Below are 17,956 nucleotides of genomic sequence, written 5' to 3'. Positions count from 1 at the left end.
GCAATGTGTTGTTCTCATTTCCAGTGAGGATATCATCAGGAGGTTCAGGATCTCAACACAGGAAGTGCTGAGATTTTTTTGAGTGGTGTTAAATGCTCTGACTTCTCACAGTGACTCTCAGACCACATTTATACCCTGTTCTAACTGGGTAACTGTGCTGTTGTCCCAAACACATGAGGAAAGATGAATTATTTCTATAAGTTCAAATAAGTGATGCATTGTACATCCATCTGTTAATGAACGGATAACGGTCCTTTATAGTTTTAAAGGAGCTTTGTTTGTTCTTAATGTGAACCATCTTAATAATGAGCTGAGCTAAAGTATTCTCTGTGTGTGCAGAATAGTGCATTTAGTTAATTGTTTCCTAAAATGAGCTAGATTGGTAGCATCTATTTAATGTCTGATTCTGGTCTCAATACAGCCAATTGTTTTCTGCAATGGAATTAAGTAGGAACTGAAGTAGGGCTAGTCTGTAAGTTTCGTTGCAAATTCTATATTGAGAAAAAAAAGAAAAACAGAAAAGAAAAATCATTTCAGAATCCTTCTCATAGCTGAATTGTGCTAATAATTTTTCTGTACTTAAATCCCCTAGACTGTATCTTCTATTTTCTGCTCCATGAAAATTATGTCCCAGAAACTTGCTCAAAAGTTTTTTGGGTCATTTTTTCCTATTCTGTGCAGTAATGTCCTTTGGCTTAAATTCTATAAATTCCAAATTCAGAATGTTGAAAATGGATGTTACTAAAGAAATAGTGGAATTCCCCAAATGAGTAGCCCCAAAGGCTTTATTTCCATATGCCACAGGCCTGTTTTTACCAACATTGAGATTCCCCGATGAAATTCACGACCTGAGGAAGTAGATGTGGAAAAGTGCCTTTTGAGATTAGATCAAGATTTTTAAAAGGATATTCCAAATTTATTTTGGTTTAGTTATGATAAATATACCTTGAATTTCCCAAATTCAGTTTCTTAATATCCCATAAAGGTGTATAGTAGGAGAACTTTATTGTCTCCTTGATCACAGTCTTGAAATGTAGGTTTGGCAGGCTCTGTCCTTTGGTAAATTTCTCTGTATATAACCAGAACTCTTCTTCCTCTCTAAGAGAAGAATTTAAAGCTATTAAATACCTTAGTATATTATCTGCCACTGGCTTCTTTTTTTTTTTTTTTCCCTGAAATCCTCAGATGAAAAAAAAGTAGAAGGATACTCATTAGTCTGAATGTTTCAGTCTGTTGCTGCTGTTTTGCTTAGCTGCTGGGTGTGTTCAGTCTTCCATTCACAAAGGCTTGCTTTTGCACATGATCAGAGTATACTTGTGGGAGAACACAAGACCCAATGTGATACCTTAACATATTTTGTCAGTAATATTAAGCTATAGTATTGATTGATATTTAGTATTTGATTTGATTGGCACTTATTTAGGGCAGAAGTATTATGCTTATTTGACTTTTTCTTTTTTCAAATTAAATAAGCCAAACACTAATCCTGTGGAATCTAGAAATAGTAAAACTTCTCTCCCTATCAGCTGTAGCTATTAAACTTTGCATCTCACTCCATCATATTAAAGGAATACCCCTAACAGCACTATATATATATACACTTAGACATCAAATCAGGCAGAAATTCACAGAGATTTTTGCTGTACAATGCAAGGGTATTTCACAAATTACTGGAGGTTCACACACTTTTTTATAATCATAGTCAAAATAAAATAATTTACAGTTGCAATTTGTCCTTGTTTTGCACCTGTCTGCCTTAAATCTTTACCTGCCTTCATCTCCAAGTAGTTACAAAAGGTACCACTTCAAAGTTTTCTGATTTTTTCCTCCTTTCTAGCTCATTGGAGGTTTTTTAGAATGTCTATCACACTGGGCAGTCTTTCTGTTTTTACTGGGTATCATTTGAACTTGAGTCAGAGTGTCACATGTCATTACAGAATTGTAGATAGAGTTCATTAGGTATAAAATAAAGGTCAGAGCTCTAGACAGTTTGTAGCAAATTAATGTTTTAATGTTGACCATGGTTGTTGGTCCAGAGACATAAGAGAAAATTATGTCCTTAGACAAGAAAGCTCCATTAATTTTTCACTAAAAGCTCCTCTAGTTTCTGTATTATGGATGAACCAAAATACCTCGAGGTTGTTTTTAATTCTCATACATATCGGTTGTGTCCCTTAAGGAATCTGAAAGATATTTAAGTTGATAATAAATACTGAAATGGAAATTAATTATTCATAGGAGTACAGATTTAAACATTCACAGAATGAAACATAAAGAACAATTTAACACAATCATCACTAAAAAAGGCAAAATCATATATTCTAAGATTCGGAGGAGACTGTATCTACCAAAAAAGTATGAAAATTATGCATTATGAGACAGATTTTTTTACTCTTATAGTCTTCTTCATTCAAGATTCTCTGAGTTGTTAATAAATGGTTTTATGAGGAAGGTATATGCTATGATCATACACAATATACTATATTATTAGTCCCTTTAAATGCACAGGAAAAAAATGCCTAAAGCATTTACTGACAGTGCAGAGTGATTTATGTGTGACCTTTGTTTAGTTGGTTTTCTCTAAAAAGCTTTCTCATCTTTTTTTTCTCAGAAATAGCTCATCTTCTAAAAAAATGTCAAAACATTCAATTTGAGTGACTGCTACTGCTTCTTCATTTGACTGTTACTCTTTATCCATCATGTTTCTGAAACAGCTTACAGTCTTCTCACTCAATGCCCATTTTCTGGGTTTTAGATATATTGCTCTCTCTTAATTAAATGTTGATTTTTGTTTGTTTCAGTTTTGCTTTTTGAACTGGGAATAATTGTCCAAGTTTAATTTACTTGCTATGTCTATAGTCATAATATTTAATGATCCATTATTATGCCAGATCTCAGCTGCACAGGAGTAATCCATGTTTTTGAAACAATTGGGTATCTGCAGATGCTTGTGAAGAAGCATTTGCTAGCCATCAAGGAAAGACACTAAAATCTATGCATTCAATGTATGCATTTGTCAGGCTTTGCATAGGAGTGCATGTGACAAGTCATGTGTTCAACCTGTCTGCTGTAGTTAATGTGTTTTGGGGAAACAAAATAGTAAAAAGTATACTTAACCAACATAGTGGGAAAGGCAAAGGGTTTCTCAATACACACCATTTCTCAAAAGACATAAAGCTGTGTTTGTTCAACATAAACAAATGCACCGAGAAGTGTTTTGCCAGAGAAACCATTTCAAGCTATTTACTTAAAGTGTGAAAGAGCTTTGTCAGAGTGAATATGCTTTCTCTAGGACTATGGCTTTTTTGAATTTCAATAATAGCTAAACTGTTGTGACAACATACTTTCAGTAATTGTACATGTTTATCAAAATGCAGATGATAAAGTTGCTGGTAAGTATAACTTTAAGATTAATTACATTTACATATATGTGCTGAAATTATGCATTCTTTCTAAAAGCAGAGCCTATCCCATCTGATACTTCAGAAAGGTTCTTGGCATACTTTACAGCTACATGCTGGATTTCTTGAGTTCCAGAGTTTGAATTCTGTCAGTCTAAAACCATTGAGTCTAGCACATTCATAGGAAAGTCAGCCAGGAAAATTAAATTTACATAAACAAATTATTCTATCAGCCTCTGCCCACACCTACCTTCCCCAATCTTATAAATGGTCCAAAATTTCAGTCCTGCCCTCAGACATTTCCAGATATTTGCTGATTCCCTGAAATTACATCTATTGACAAATCATATGCCAGCCTCTGTCTGTTTAAATAAGACCATAAAAATGCTAAAATTATAAATTTTTAAAATTTTAGTTTTGTGGACACCTGTAGGATCCTTACTGATGAGCAATACCCCATTGTTCATGGTTCTTTCAAGGACAGGTAAAGATGATGAAATAGATAGGAAAATAAGAAGTCTACAAGAATGCATCAGGAGAAGAGAGAACATGGCGTGTTATATTCAGAATTATGCTTCAGAACGGAATATTTAGACATTAAAGGCAATGGCCCATATACATATATATGTATACATATAAACAGATTTAAAAACAAATTTATGGGGATATGCTGAATGAATCAAACACTCCATTTTGGCATAATTGTATTATTGTTAGGATTTTAATAGTATAGCAGGAAAAATTATTGGTTTGCTAAGGAATTTGAGCAAATAATAGATAAGAATATTCTAAATATTATACTGCAAGTCAGCAACGTGAAGTATGAAATACAGTTTGACATACAACTCAATAACAAATCTGCAAAATATAACTTTATTGGTCTTGTTATCAAAATGAAATAATGCAAATATACTCCACGAAACACTAAGTCTGAAATATAACTCATTCTCAAGAAGATATTTGTTGACTTGATGATTTTACAGGTTTTGTTGCACTGTGGATTCTGTGTTCCTTACACAGAGGAAGAACTGCCATGTAAAACTGTGACATATCTGACAGAACATCACTTTCTTTATTATTAAGGGGAGTTGTTTTAAATAATACTACTGCTGAAAAATGTTCAAATGTGTAAGAAGTTAAATACTGCCTTACCCTATTTTTCATCTCTAAATATTGAATGAGCTGAAACAGTTGTTAGAAGATCTGAAGAGGTACAGCAATGATATCTTTACTGATACCCATTTAATGTGCTACGTATTGGATTTAGCTGGATTTAGCACCTATTATATATAAGTATATATATATGGCTGTAATATTGAACATTCTATTTAATGTTGCTTGGAAAGACTGCTAAACTTCACTACAGCAAAATTGTTATCACAGCGTAGTTCTTACTGGACTGATGTAGTAATGTTACACTATATCTAACAACCTTTCACTGTCAGCAGCCACTAAGAAAAAAGTGGCCTGCAGAATTAATTGATCTTCAAAGCCTGTCTGTAGTCACATTATATTGTGCATTCACAAAAGCATATGGTTCAGTCTAAAAGCACTTGTAATCAGACCGCAAATTTTAAATTGGGCCCCTTATAGGAATGAAGTTGAGAAAGTTACATCATCTCATACAGCATGCCGTATGTTCCACTGAGAGCTATCTGCTCCAAACACACAGTTCACGTGTGTAGCTTATTCCCAACTCAGCAAAAACCAGTTCTGAAACATTTGGAATGTGACATGAATGCAAACACAATGTGCTTACCCAAACAGCGAAAGGTCTGCTCTAACAATACTAGGATAGTCTGTTTAGTATTTTCAAGACAGCGAGTGAACACATATAAATGTAGTAAGTGTATGTTTGGTTTCCAGGATCAATGGTTTTGGCGAGTCAGAAACAACAGGGTGATGGATGGATACCCCATGCAGATTACCTACTTCTGGAGGGGACTGCCTCCCAGCATTGACGCAGTTTATGAAAACAGTGAGGGGAATTTTGTCTTCTTTAAAGGTAAGAAAGGACAAAAGTAAAATTTAGTGTAATACTTTTGACTGTGATGATTTCTTGAAACACGTCTTGTTTATTTTTACTAATAATTTGTAAATCTTGTCGCAAATTGGTAGCTGAATGAAGAGTATATAAGTTAAGATTTTCTTGTTTGGCAACTACATTTTTAACTTATGATTACCCTTCACAGTATCAGGTCATTTGCTCTTACATATTCAATAAAAATTTGGAAGTATAAATATGAGACATAGAAACGAAGCGACCTATTATGAAATAATTTTTGAAAAATGTGTTTTAGGAAAACACAATGAACACATTTTCATCATTAATTTTTTTGTCATTCTCTTTGCTTTCTTCCTTTTTACAAATGAATTTCTGATAGATTTAAATGGAACCTCTGCTATATATACATCTCACTGTACTGCATTGTATTTGTTTCATCTAAGAACTGTGATGTTAGGAGTTTCATGTGGGGAAAAATAATCTTTCTCATAGATGTCTATTTAGTATTTTTAAAGAAGCATAAAATCCAGAAAATAGGTGGTATAGATTGAATTGTTGCTAATAATTCTTTCTAAATTTCACTCCAGAAATCAGCTGTTCTTCAAAGTCAAGGTTCTTGAGCATCTACCTAATTTAAATTTAATAATAAAATGATATTATATGTTTAATAAATGCATACTTAGTGACAAAAGTCTGAAAATTATGTAAAGTATGTTTTAGAAAATAATCATTTGGGAGAAGAAACTGCATAGATAAAAAATATGTGAAAAATTATTCAGCTATTTAGTTTGTTTAGTGTTGTGAATGATTAATTTTTTAACTCATTACAAAAAAAGGTAGATTTTTTAAGTTGTTATATAAAAAATTAATTCATTTTTACAAGTGGAGTCATTTACATGGAGTTAGAAGTAATATTTCAGTCACTACAGAAACAGGATCTTGGGAACGCTAAATGAAAAATATTTAATAACATGCAGAAACACTTCATAACAGTGCAATGAAGATGAAGTTTATGTTTTACTAATAGTGAAATTGTATTTTTTATGTGAATCATAAGGAAAATTACATTCCATATAGTACATTTTCTATTTATATGACTTCAATACAGCAAATGCTTTTACTTCTGTTTCCATAAAATAAACCTCAAGTCATTAACTCTGGGAATTTGATATGGTTGGGAATCATGATCAAGGTACCTCCAAATCTCTATCCCACTGCTTGATTTTTGGGTCCATGGGAAATGGAAGGATAAAAATACTATTCTATAGCTATTCCTTTGCACCACTTCTACAAAGAGCAAAGTAGCTACCCTGTACATTCCAGATTTCTGCCTTGATAATGCTGGGATCCATTACTGAGCTCCAGACAGAAATTATCAAGCTTACTCTTACAGCTGCTTTCTTTTCCTTCCCAGTGACCTTGAAATATGTTTTATCATTATTTGACTCTTCACCCAGTGCTGACTGGCTCCTGTTAGGTCTTAGAGGAATGGGTTGATTCTGTAGTCTGTGGCTTATAGATAACAACAGAAGGAGGAGGGAACCTCTCTATTTTCTGACTGGGAAATTAAATCAAGATTAATTAAAGGAAGCAGGAGCAGCAGGATTGCACTCTTAGAAGTCAGAATTGTGTTTTCCTTTCTCATCATCCCCACCTTTTGCTATCTGATTTCAGACCAGTTAGTTTTGTGCCTTCTAGCTGATATCATATGATACTTGGATTTTCTGCTGTAGGTGTTTTTCCATATGACTTCTTTTCAAAGTTCCTTCCAATATTTTTCCAATGACATTTGTATTATCCCTTTATTTACCTAGGTCAAAAGCCCTTGTATTTCCATGTGCAATTTTTTAAAAAAATTTTGCTTCTCTGCGACTTCTTCATGACTCTTAATATCTAACTGTTGGAGCTTGTCTATAAGTGTAATTCGTGTTTTTCCACTGCTACAGAATCAAAAATTTCAGCTGAGTCTTCTGTGTGGGTGCTCTTGAAAATTCCTGTTCCAAGGATCTCAACTGCCTTGTGGAACATGTTTACAGAAATCTATATAAATAGACTGTAGGTAAACAATCATTATCTTGTATCTTCTATTCCCTCACAAAATTTCCTGGGAAAAGAGTACATGCCCTCCTCCCAAAGGTGCTAGAAATAGACAAGTGGATTGTTGCTAAGATGATGATCAAGCAGAATGTGTTATCCAGGTAGTGTGCTTTACCAGTCTAAAATTGGTCCAAACAAGTAAGTTCTAGAAGGAACTTTAAATCTCAAGTCTAGCACACAGATGTGTTAACAAAGCACATACCTAAGCCAATATCCACATCCATTATTCAGAGAATAAAATAGAAAAGATGAGGTGCCAGCAGAGAACTTCTACTGGATTAATATCACTATGCACTCCTCTGACCCGCATTATAATGCTGCCTGTTCCTGCCCTCCTTTAGTGCTGACCCATAATATACTACAAATATACAGGCTAGACATTAGGAAAAAAAAATCTTCACAGAAAGAGTGGTTGGGCACTGGAATGTGCTGCCCAGGGAGGTGGTGGAGTCACCGTCCCTGGAGGTGTTTAGTAAAAGACTGCATGTGGCCATGGTTTAGTTGGTAAGGTTAGTTCATAGGTCAAACTTGATGGTCTCCAAGGTCTTCTCCAACCTAGCTGATTCTGTGATTCTGTGATAAACTCCTCATCATCCCAGCACAGCTCCATGCACTCCAGGCAGTCATTGACGCAGAGGGCAACATCCCCATGCCCTCTTCTCTACCCATCCTTCATAAAGAGCCAGTAGCCTTCCATTCTAATATTCCATTCATAGAAGCCATCCCACCATGTCTCTGTGATGCCAGTAAGATCACAGCCCTGCAGGTGTGCACAAATTTCCAAGAACATCTCCAACTCCTGTTGCTTATTCCCCATAATACGTGTGTTTGCATACAGGCATTTAATTTGGTGCCCCCAATGAAATCAACTTACTGGCTGGAGTGGCTGGAATTCCTTTGTGCTGTTTCAGGTGCTCTCCTGCTGACCTGTGATCTCTCTCCAGGCTCTGGACATCTCTTGCTGGCACTGGCATCAAACTGGTAGGAGTGGGATGGATTGAGGTTCCCCCTCCACCAGCAACTTTAGGTTAAAGCCCTCTTTACCAGCTTGGTAAGCTTATGACCGAGATGCTCTTCCTGTTCCCTGCCAGATGGACTCATCAACCCCCAGTAGACCAGACCGTACTCATAAAGTACATAGTAATCTGGTGGATAGCTGCTTATAAAAACCAGATGTTTGCATTCTCGTTATTATTCATTGCCAGTGCCCATGTTGAATGATAATAAGAAGATGGCACCAGAAAGATACCTTTTTATTTTCTATTTTCTTTCTTTTTTTTTTTTTTAATGAGAAAATGTGAATAGTAAAATTCATTCTGTGTACCTGTGGGAATTTATATAGTGCTAAAAATGAAATTGTCAAGCCATCTGCACTGTTGAATGTTATGGTAAACCAAATGTAGCAATAGAAAGGCTGCTGTAAAACTCATGCTACCAGTGCCTCCATCATATCATTCAACTGCACTTACCCCATGACCTGACAGTTTTATATTGAAAAATAGATTTACTGTAGTATCAGATCATGGAACAGAGAAATAACAGAAACTTGATGTGGGAAATAGGGAATGGAGAAAAAGGAACCATGAATAGTAATTTTAGGATCCTAGTAAAAAGACTAGATACAGGCTTGAAAGACCAAAATTAAGAGGACTGTTGACTGGAAAAAAAAACAAACATTGAGGATTAGATATTAAAACTTTAACTGATTTCAATTACATGTAATTCTTTAAAAATTTGGGAATTCATCTCACCACTCTAACACAGTGATTATATGCCACGCACTTCTTGCACTATACATATACCATAATACCAAATAATATGGACAAAAAACTTCGTTGCTGGCAACCCAGAAGCACAATTATTCAGAACTCAGATTCTATAAAGAAAGAACTACAGTTACTAAAACCTACATATTTGTTTGCAGTAGTCAGTAGGTTGTTTAACAGTCTGAAGAATATCTAGAATATTGTTATTTTAAGTGAAGCATAGCAATACAGATGTCCTTTATTTCCAGTACTTTTTTTTAGAATGTTGAGAGATAGATGTTGAGAGATTTCAAATAATTGCATGGTTCATCCTTCTCAGCTGTTTCCCTACAGTGATGATATTTAACAAAGCATTATTGCAAGAAGTAAGACATTTTAGCTTTTTTATCACTTGCTTCACTCTCAGCTTCTGACCTTAGCAATCTGCTTCTTATTATATTAGACCTTACATTAGGGAATAAAAGCAGAGACATTAAACATTCTGAAGTTTCAGACTTCATGAAACATGTGGTGCTGTATTCTGTGTGAGAATAACAAATCTACCAATGAGACCTTAAATAAACAACTTTTTAAAATAAACACAGTGGTGGTTTCTGCCAAGGGCATAGGTTATGACTCTGAAAAAGCATTATTTATCTATAAGAAGAATAAAAATATGACTAGTTTGGTCATAGTTCTTTCCATTATGATCACAATTAATGAAGTCTTACTGACCATTTATAAGTGGAAGTGGAATATGAGCTACATGGAAGCATACTGACTTTAGCATTAGTATGTGCTACACTTAAAGTTACATAAATATGTTAGAAATAAAATTATCTCATTCTCATCACAGTTGGGCATCTTTTGAGCTGGTTTTCAGCTTTAGCTTCTCCTGACATCAGGTTTTGATAAATATTCTGTTGATCAGATCAATTCTCTGATCAATAGTCACCCACTTTCCTCCAGCTGAGAGATAGAAAAAAAATCCAAAACAAGACCAGCAACAAACCTCCTAAAACCTCCTAAAAAACCGACCAAACAAAAAACTGAAGTGAAAACTGTCAGCCAGATGGAACATTTGGATTTCTTATATACAGTATTTCTCATTAACAATCAACACAGTTATAGCAGACTAAACATGTCTTCTAAAGCAAATGTTAAATAAAATTCCCTCTAGTTAGCATCAATAGGACTTGCTCACATATGTTAGAGCTCTCAATGCTCCACTGTCTACTTAAAATACAGTTAAATTTACCTTTTCTCTGTTTTCTAAGAAGAATTTGCTTCTTAGTAAGAAATTATGTGAAGAATTCAGTTTCTTAAGTCTGTACCCACATTTACACTTTCCTTTTACTTCAGTATCTCTGAATATGCAAAAAATACCTGGTTCAGTGGTGCTGTCACTTATTATGGTTTATGCATAACCATTGTTTATTTTGGTATGACCTGATCTTGTTAATAGTTAATTTTGCCTCCTTGGGTATGGCTGATAATGATCTATTCATAACAATTGCTTTGACTTCTATTCCTTGTGAGGTACAGAGAAAAGTATTGGCATTACATACATCACAGCATATGCCTCGCAATGCTGTGCAATAGCTGTCATTTTGAATGATCTTCTGAAACAGAAATGAGCTGGCTCAGGATCATTCACTGGATGCCATCTGTTGTTCACACCATAAGTACCAACTAGTAAGGTCCAAAGCGCATGACTTCTCTTATCATTGCATTTGAAACTGCCATTAACATCTGAAGCCTTCTGTGTCCAGTCATGTGAATTGGAAAAAGACAAACCACATAGGAGGAGGGACAGAGAATGGAAGATGCTCACCTCTGTCATTATCAAACCCTATAAAGGAAATTTTATAAGGCATCTCAGTAAAGGTAAATCTCAGGTTAGCAGCAGCCTTAATCCCAGGTCAACGGAGAATTCAGCTTTCCATGACTGTTCTTCATAGATCTCTGTGTCTCTTTTATTTTCAGTACTTTAAATGGCTGTGTACATACTCATTCTTTGAGTCCTTTTGTCCTTCAACTGGCAGGGGAGAGAAGATGGATCTGTTGAGCAAACTGTAGTGTCTGTGTTTGGAAGTGGGTGACAAGCAGCTGTAAAGAAGATGATAAAAAATTAACTCTGGAAACCCAGCATGAGAAGCATGGAAACTATACCTCCTCTCCTAATTAAACTCTGAAGAAATGAAAGCATGCTTAAAATCACCACAGTACAAACAGGGAGATTAAAAAAACCCCTTCCTTTAAACAAACATTTAATACCACTGAGGGATAGCTAAAATATAAAACCAACTGCAAAACAGCACTCAGGATTTTCCCTCTTGATGATTCTGGCATACACCTGATCCTAGGTCTTTGGGGTAATATTACGTTTCCTTATAAAATATTTATGCAACACAGTACCTTAACCTCCTAAATCTGTGTAACAGACTATCTAGCCTTAAAGGTAAGTACAAAAACTAATGTGAACAGCCATTATTTTCTCTCTTACATCCTCTTTCCAAATGTATTTGAGCAAAATATGTTTTCAAATTTTTCCCCTTATATTTTAAATATCATTGTCATGCATAACAATGGATAGACCAAAGCGAAGTATCCAATAAGGCCAATTCAATATGTATGTTCATGGATCTTGTCTAGATTTTTCTGTGATTTATCTCAGAAGGGTCCATGTGATGTCAAAGAGTATCTTCTCCTTCAGTGTAATTATTACTAAAACTAGCAATGCTTTTTGGAAACAATGATGATGGTAGTGCATTGAAGAGAAAATAAACACATGGTTCTTACACAATGGAGCCTATAGTCTATCTTGAGAAGAGTGTCCCTGTGGTCTAGGTGACATAATGCAAAGAGAAGACAGGCATCAAAGCAAGCCCATCAGATAAGTACATAAATGCAAGTTATGCTCCCCCTTCCCTATTTCTAGGGAATACATGGGGATCTTTATTCCCTTTTTTCAGCCAAAGCTGTCTGTGTTTGAAAGAGAAATCTGCTGAAAAGACACAGGTGAGAAGTAAGTTTTGAAGAAGAATTAGGAAAAAGCAGAAATGTAAAACAGAGAAGTTACTTGCAAGATTAGCACAGGTGGCACACTATGCTGAGAAGTTCCTAGGAAGACAACAAAATTACTGGGGAAAATGTTGGACTATAGGCTTAATATGAGATGATGAATTAGGTGAGATAATCATGGAAGTGTTCAGTGAAGAAGAGCTTGGCCAGGAATCTAGAGGAAAATCTAAAGCTTGGAAACTGGCGTTGTGGGCTGGTGAGGTAAGCTATCCAGCTGGAAGAGAGAGTGCAGGAAGCATCCTCTCCCACAAACTGGTACAGAGGGCATCTGTGCTATTAAACACTGGTGCAGCTGCTACTTCTGTAGGCATAGATCCCTATGTATACAGTATATTTATCTAGTAACTGCAGTTACCCCTCTAGCAGTAGGGATTTCAGCCACTCAGCATTGCAGTCCAGGAAGCCCTGGTAACCTGAGAAACCTGGGTAATCTGAGGTTTGTGTAGACACTGTGCTAACATCAACTGGAGCCATACAACTACCTTGTATTTTCAGCATGCAATAAGTCAGTTGGGTGGTTTTGAGTGATTTGTCACCTACAGACAAAGCTTAAGTCTTACTGCCACTGGCAAGCCCCCATTAGTTTCAGCGACAAAAGGTTTTCACCTCTGGGAGTTCAGATTCTCAGTTTGCTGTCCTTAGGCCACACTAAAGAAAATACGTTAAAAAATTAAATTCTATGATTATTTCTGAAATAATCATACATCCTTCGTAAGTAATTTAACTTCTTGAGGAGAAATACAGAGTAGTAAAATTCTATGGTCTCTATGAGGTTGTAATTTCTATTTTTTTTTTTTTGTTTTCTTATTTTCTTATAAAATTCACTCTTTCCTCATGAAACATAAAACTGTTGCATAGTTTTTTCTGTAAATGTCTTACATTATCAACCACACAGCCTCTTAAGGTGATTTCATTTTCATTCTACTTTTGATCACTACATAGTTGGTATCAAAATATTCTGTGGACTTATTTGAAGAAAAGTGCTTTATGAATGCAAGATACCCATAAAGCATATTTAATTTTGCATTATCTGCAGTGATAGAACATTTTTCCTTTCATAGTACTTGGAAGAACCAATACTATAGACCTTTGGGAGACTTTCTTAGGAGTGTGTTAATATTTATACTGAGAGTACTGATGACTAACACTTGTATGTGTGTGTATATATATGCTTTTGTACAGGTAACAAGTTCTGGGTTTTCAAGGACACTACTCTTCAGCCAGGTTATCCTCATGATTTGATAACACTTGGAAGTGGAATTCCTTCCCATGGCATTGATTCAGCAATTTGGTGGGAAGATGTTGGAAAAACCTACTTCTTCAAAGGAGATAGGTTGGTATAGGATTTCTGCAAGGGAACAATTCAATGGATATCAGCTAAACATGTTAAGCTTTTCCTCTATTTCTCAAAAGAAGAAAAATTGTGAATGAAATTAACTCCTCCTGCATAGATGGCTGCACTGCTTTCACGTCTTACAACCTAAATTATATTTGTGTGAATATCCTGGAATGGGTATATGTATATCCAGTAGAAAAGTTATGTTTTAGAAGTCAACAGGCAAGTCACAAATTTAAACTTAAATATTCAAAGTGATGTGTTTATGTACACTTTTACCTCTTTCTTTCTATCTACATTTCTAAACCCCAGCACATAAGCAGGCAAGACATGATTCAAAGCTTTTAAGGTCAGTGAAAATTACTTCTTTACTACTATTTCATGAGGTAAAAAAGGGAATTCAGAGCTAAACCTGGGAGCTAGAGAAGAATTTGAGCATTTTCTTTGAATTACTTCTAAATAAATCTTATAGGGACACATATTTATGATTAATAATGAAAGAAAACCCAACACAACCCCACAACAACAAAAAAAAACAACCAAAGAAAGAAAAAAATGTAAAATCCGAGGTTTTTCTATTCCTGCAATACTTGTGCTAGTCACTTAGTGTCTGTATCTTTATTTACCTGTCAATAAAATAAGGAAAAGAGTATTTGTCTGCTTTATAGACATGTCAAGAGAATTCATTACTTTTTGAAACACTGCAAGTTACCTGAATGATGGATTTTACAGGTTTTTAGTATGATACTCTTTGTTGATTGATGTATCACTGTGCAAATTTTGTGTGCTCAGAGACAAATTATTCTATATTAGTAACGTTAATGTTTCTATTAGTGTTATTAAAAGTAGGACTGCTTTTGTTACTCTGTGGTACTTAGTGTTCTCAGACACTAATAGTATTCATGGATCACTTAAGAAATCAATTTAATGCACATCATAGAATATGTTTAGCATACTACAGTTCGTAATTTTTTATCAGTACTGTAAAAATTGCACTACAGATTGCTGCAACAAATTTTATTGTTAAAGGTTTTTTTTATTATTTAAAAAAATATAGTTCTCCAACACTCATGGTAAGGGAAGTAGATATCTAAGTAAAATTTTGTAATGTTTTAAAACTAGGTATCATTTCAAGCAATCAATTTTAATAGTGAGTAGAAGATGCCTAAATAATTTGCTTCCTACTGTTGAGTCAATTTTTTTTAAAATTCAAATTCATTTTCAGGTAATAATTTTCCACCTCCACATACATATTGTAAAAAGATGTACAGTAGGAATCTTTTGTGACTTGTACTTCCTTTAGACTTTATTCAGCAGTGTCCTTTTATATTTCCATGCATAGGCAGCTACTTATAGTCAGGACTTTCCTAAAACACGGTTGGTAGTAACAGAAGACAAAAAGAACTAGCAGAGAAAACATGTGCTGGCAGAAAAGTTGCTACTTAGCGCTAACAAGCACAATGAAACTCAGCAGGATATAAATGCAATACGGAATGTTAGAAGAAGATTGAACATGAGCCTTGCAGAGATAATTGAGCCATTACAGGATATTGACCATCAGTAGGAATAAACCCTTACAACAGTTTCTCAATGTGCATTGCTTACGCCATCAACTATTGGCTATAAAATAAAAATAATAATAAAAATGTCCAAACAAAAAAATAAGCAAACAAGAAAATCCCATTAACCAAACCAGTAAGAAGATTTAAAAGTCAAACCAATGAATAGTCATATGTCTAAAGCAGCTCATGTATGGAACATTATTTTTGATGCTTGACATTATCTATTTCAACACTAATGATAATTGTTCCAAATAATAGTATGAAACCCAAAAAGGGGAAGAATTGACTACAGAAAACATTAGTCCCTCTGCCATTCCTCTCCTACCAGAAGTGAGTCATTTGGGGCTAGAAGATAATAGGTTTGATGAACTTCTTGACACATGTCCTAGTTTATGGCCCTGTTTGTTGTGACTGATTTTATGCACTTTAGAGTTTAAATCGATGGTTTTTCTTCATAAAACATAATCATCCGATGGCTCAGGATATCATTAAGTCAATAGGCTTAGATATAGAACATATATTAGCAAATATTTTCCAAATTCCCTTTTTCTAAAGCTATGAAGTGGACTTTCATTTTTTTTCCCTCTGTTGGTTTGTCAGTCTTTGAGATACAGTAACAAATTTATATAGTTCTTAGAGCTCAAACCATTGTTAGGGAGTTTGCTTGTGAATACTTGGCATGCCAAGTAGAATCAAGACTAGGCTTTTCCTTACCCTGTAGACATGTTCATTATTCCAGCACAGATTGTTGAGGTGTTTTTATGATCAGTCCGTCCCTAATAGGATTTCTCATCAATGATGAAAACCCAGCAGTTTTGTGATTTCTGAGTGTGCACTGAGTATGTCCTCAAAGACTTTAAACGACAAAGTATGTTTTTGTAAGTCATTTAGGGCTAGTGGAAAACCAGAGGTTATTAAAAGAAGGAGCTCAAAAAGGTGAAAATATTGGAAGAGAAAAAGGAAAAGATTGGAAGAGAAAAAGGATGGAAATAGAGTTCTGGAATAGAGGGAGAGAAAAAGAAAATATATTTGTAAAAAAAAATCCAAACTAAGGACCAAAAAATTTACAGTTAAAAGATGAGGAAGAACTGGTTTCAACAGTATTAATGTCAGAGCTTTGTTTATTACTTCTACATGTTCTTTTTGCATGTAAAATTTCAAAGACGTTACATATCCAAATAAAGAGCATTGTTTTGTTGGCTGGTAGCTGATGTATATGTGACTAGATTAAGAATTGAGGCTATAAAAATAATTTAAGCATAAGAAAGAAAAAATAAATACAAATGCCTTTTTAATCTCACTTGCCAACCCCTAACCCACTTGAAATCTGCCATCTTTTAATTTCATTGAAAGTTTAAAGCCAGAGAAATGCCCCACAGGGAGAAATACCAAAGAGTTTAGACCACTATACATTTAGAAAAAGATTAAAATGTGAATCAATTAGAATGCCTAAGTACCTTCACAGGGACAAAATATCACCCCCTTAAGAATTTTTTAATATATGACAAGATCATAACAAGGATTTCTAAAAACTGAAGTCAAAAATTAATTCAAATGAGAAACAGGGTCAATTTTTTAGCAGTAACCAGATTATCAATGATAGTGATAAAACTATGCTCTAAATTAATGGAGTCAATCAAAATATGAAATGACCCACCCACCAAAATATTAGGATACACAGAGGATATTAGAGATGTAGTATTCTTAGAACCAACTTGTAAGATATGCATAGCAATTTAATCAGCAGTATAAGGAAACAGAAATTATCAATATTATGTGTAAGTGTATATAAATCACAAGTGTAAATACTTCTCAGATGTTCAGGATTACTAGAATTGCATGCTGAAGCTTTTAAAGTTTGAGAAGGGCTGGCTGGCAAAAAGTCACAAAAGCGGGTTGAATTTTGTAATTCACTGCATCTGTTTAGTGATAATGAAATGAAAAGCTACATATGAAGAGTTAAATTAAGATCGCTGGAGGTATTTTAATCTGAATCTACCATCACTCTCATTATTAAAATATTATCTAAAACACTAATGTATATTGTTTTTTTGTATATGTTGCATTTCTCTGTGTCACTATGCAAAAGTCCTAGGCATCAAAATTGTAGAGATTATAAGTGAGATGCATGCTGATTTAGTTGCTGAAGTGCAAAAATCTTTAATCTTCTATCTATTTACATGAAACAGCAAATAGATTTATTTGTAATCTAGTAGTATGTTCAAAGAGAAGAAATCCAGTGTTCCCACTTGTGGCTAATGAATGTAGCAAGTGTTAGAAGGGGAAAATACAAAGTTACTCATCTGCTACCTTACAAATACACTTTTTTTTCCTTTAAAAAATGTTTCAGGTACTGGAGGTACAGTGAAGAAATGAGATCCATGGACCCTGGCTATCCCAAACCAATCACAATTTGGAAAGGTATCCCAGAATCTCCTCAGGGAGCCTTTGTTCACAAAGAAAATGGTATGCAAACAAATTCTTGTTTTAATGATTTATTTACATCCTTTATGTAACATAGAGTAGTAGAGGGATGATTGACTATTCAGGTAAAGTAGTTAAGGAATTCTTGATATCTGAACAGAATATTTCCTGCTATAGAACTGGCTTTAGTGAAAATGGCTCTTTGCTTGCATTGTACTGTTTAACGCAGGGCTGAAAAAGCTTTCAAATTTAGTATTATAAACCTTACCTTCCATTCTTTTTTTCTTCTATCTTAATTAATT

General features: G+C 34.5%; 1 protein-coding gene across 1 annotated transcript in view; it reads left to right on the top strand.

Annotated features, from left to right (window-relative positions):
• MMP16 (matrix metallopeptidase 16) overlaps positions 1 to 17,956 on the top strand; it is a 174,632-nt gene that overhangs the window by 141,185 nt on the left and 15,491 nt on the right. Inside the window, exons 7-9 of the mRNA XM_048286375.1 lie at positions 5,268 to 5,406; positions 13,515 to 13,665; positions 17,581 to 17,696. Coding sequence (XP_048142332.1) covers positions 5,268 to 5,406; positions 13,515 to 13,665; positions 17,581 to 17,696 — 406 coding nt within the window. The remainder of the gene's footprint in view (positions 1 to 5,267; positions 5,407 to 13,514; positions 13,666 to 17,580; positions 17,697 to 17,956) is intronic.

The sequence above is a fragment of the Corvus hawaiiensis genome, chromosome 26 (assembly GCF_020740725.1).
Source record: "Corvus hawaiiensis isolate bCorHaw1 chromosome 26, bCorHaw1.pri.cur, whole genome shotgun sequence".
NCBI lineage: Eukaryota > Metazoa > Chordata > Aves > Passeriformes > Corvidae > Corvus > Corvus hawaiiensis.
Note: the sequence above shows the minus strand (reverse complement) of the source record. Positions and strands in the feature narration are given on the sequence as shown.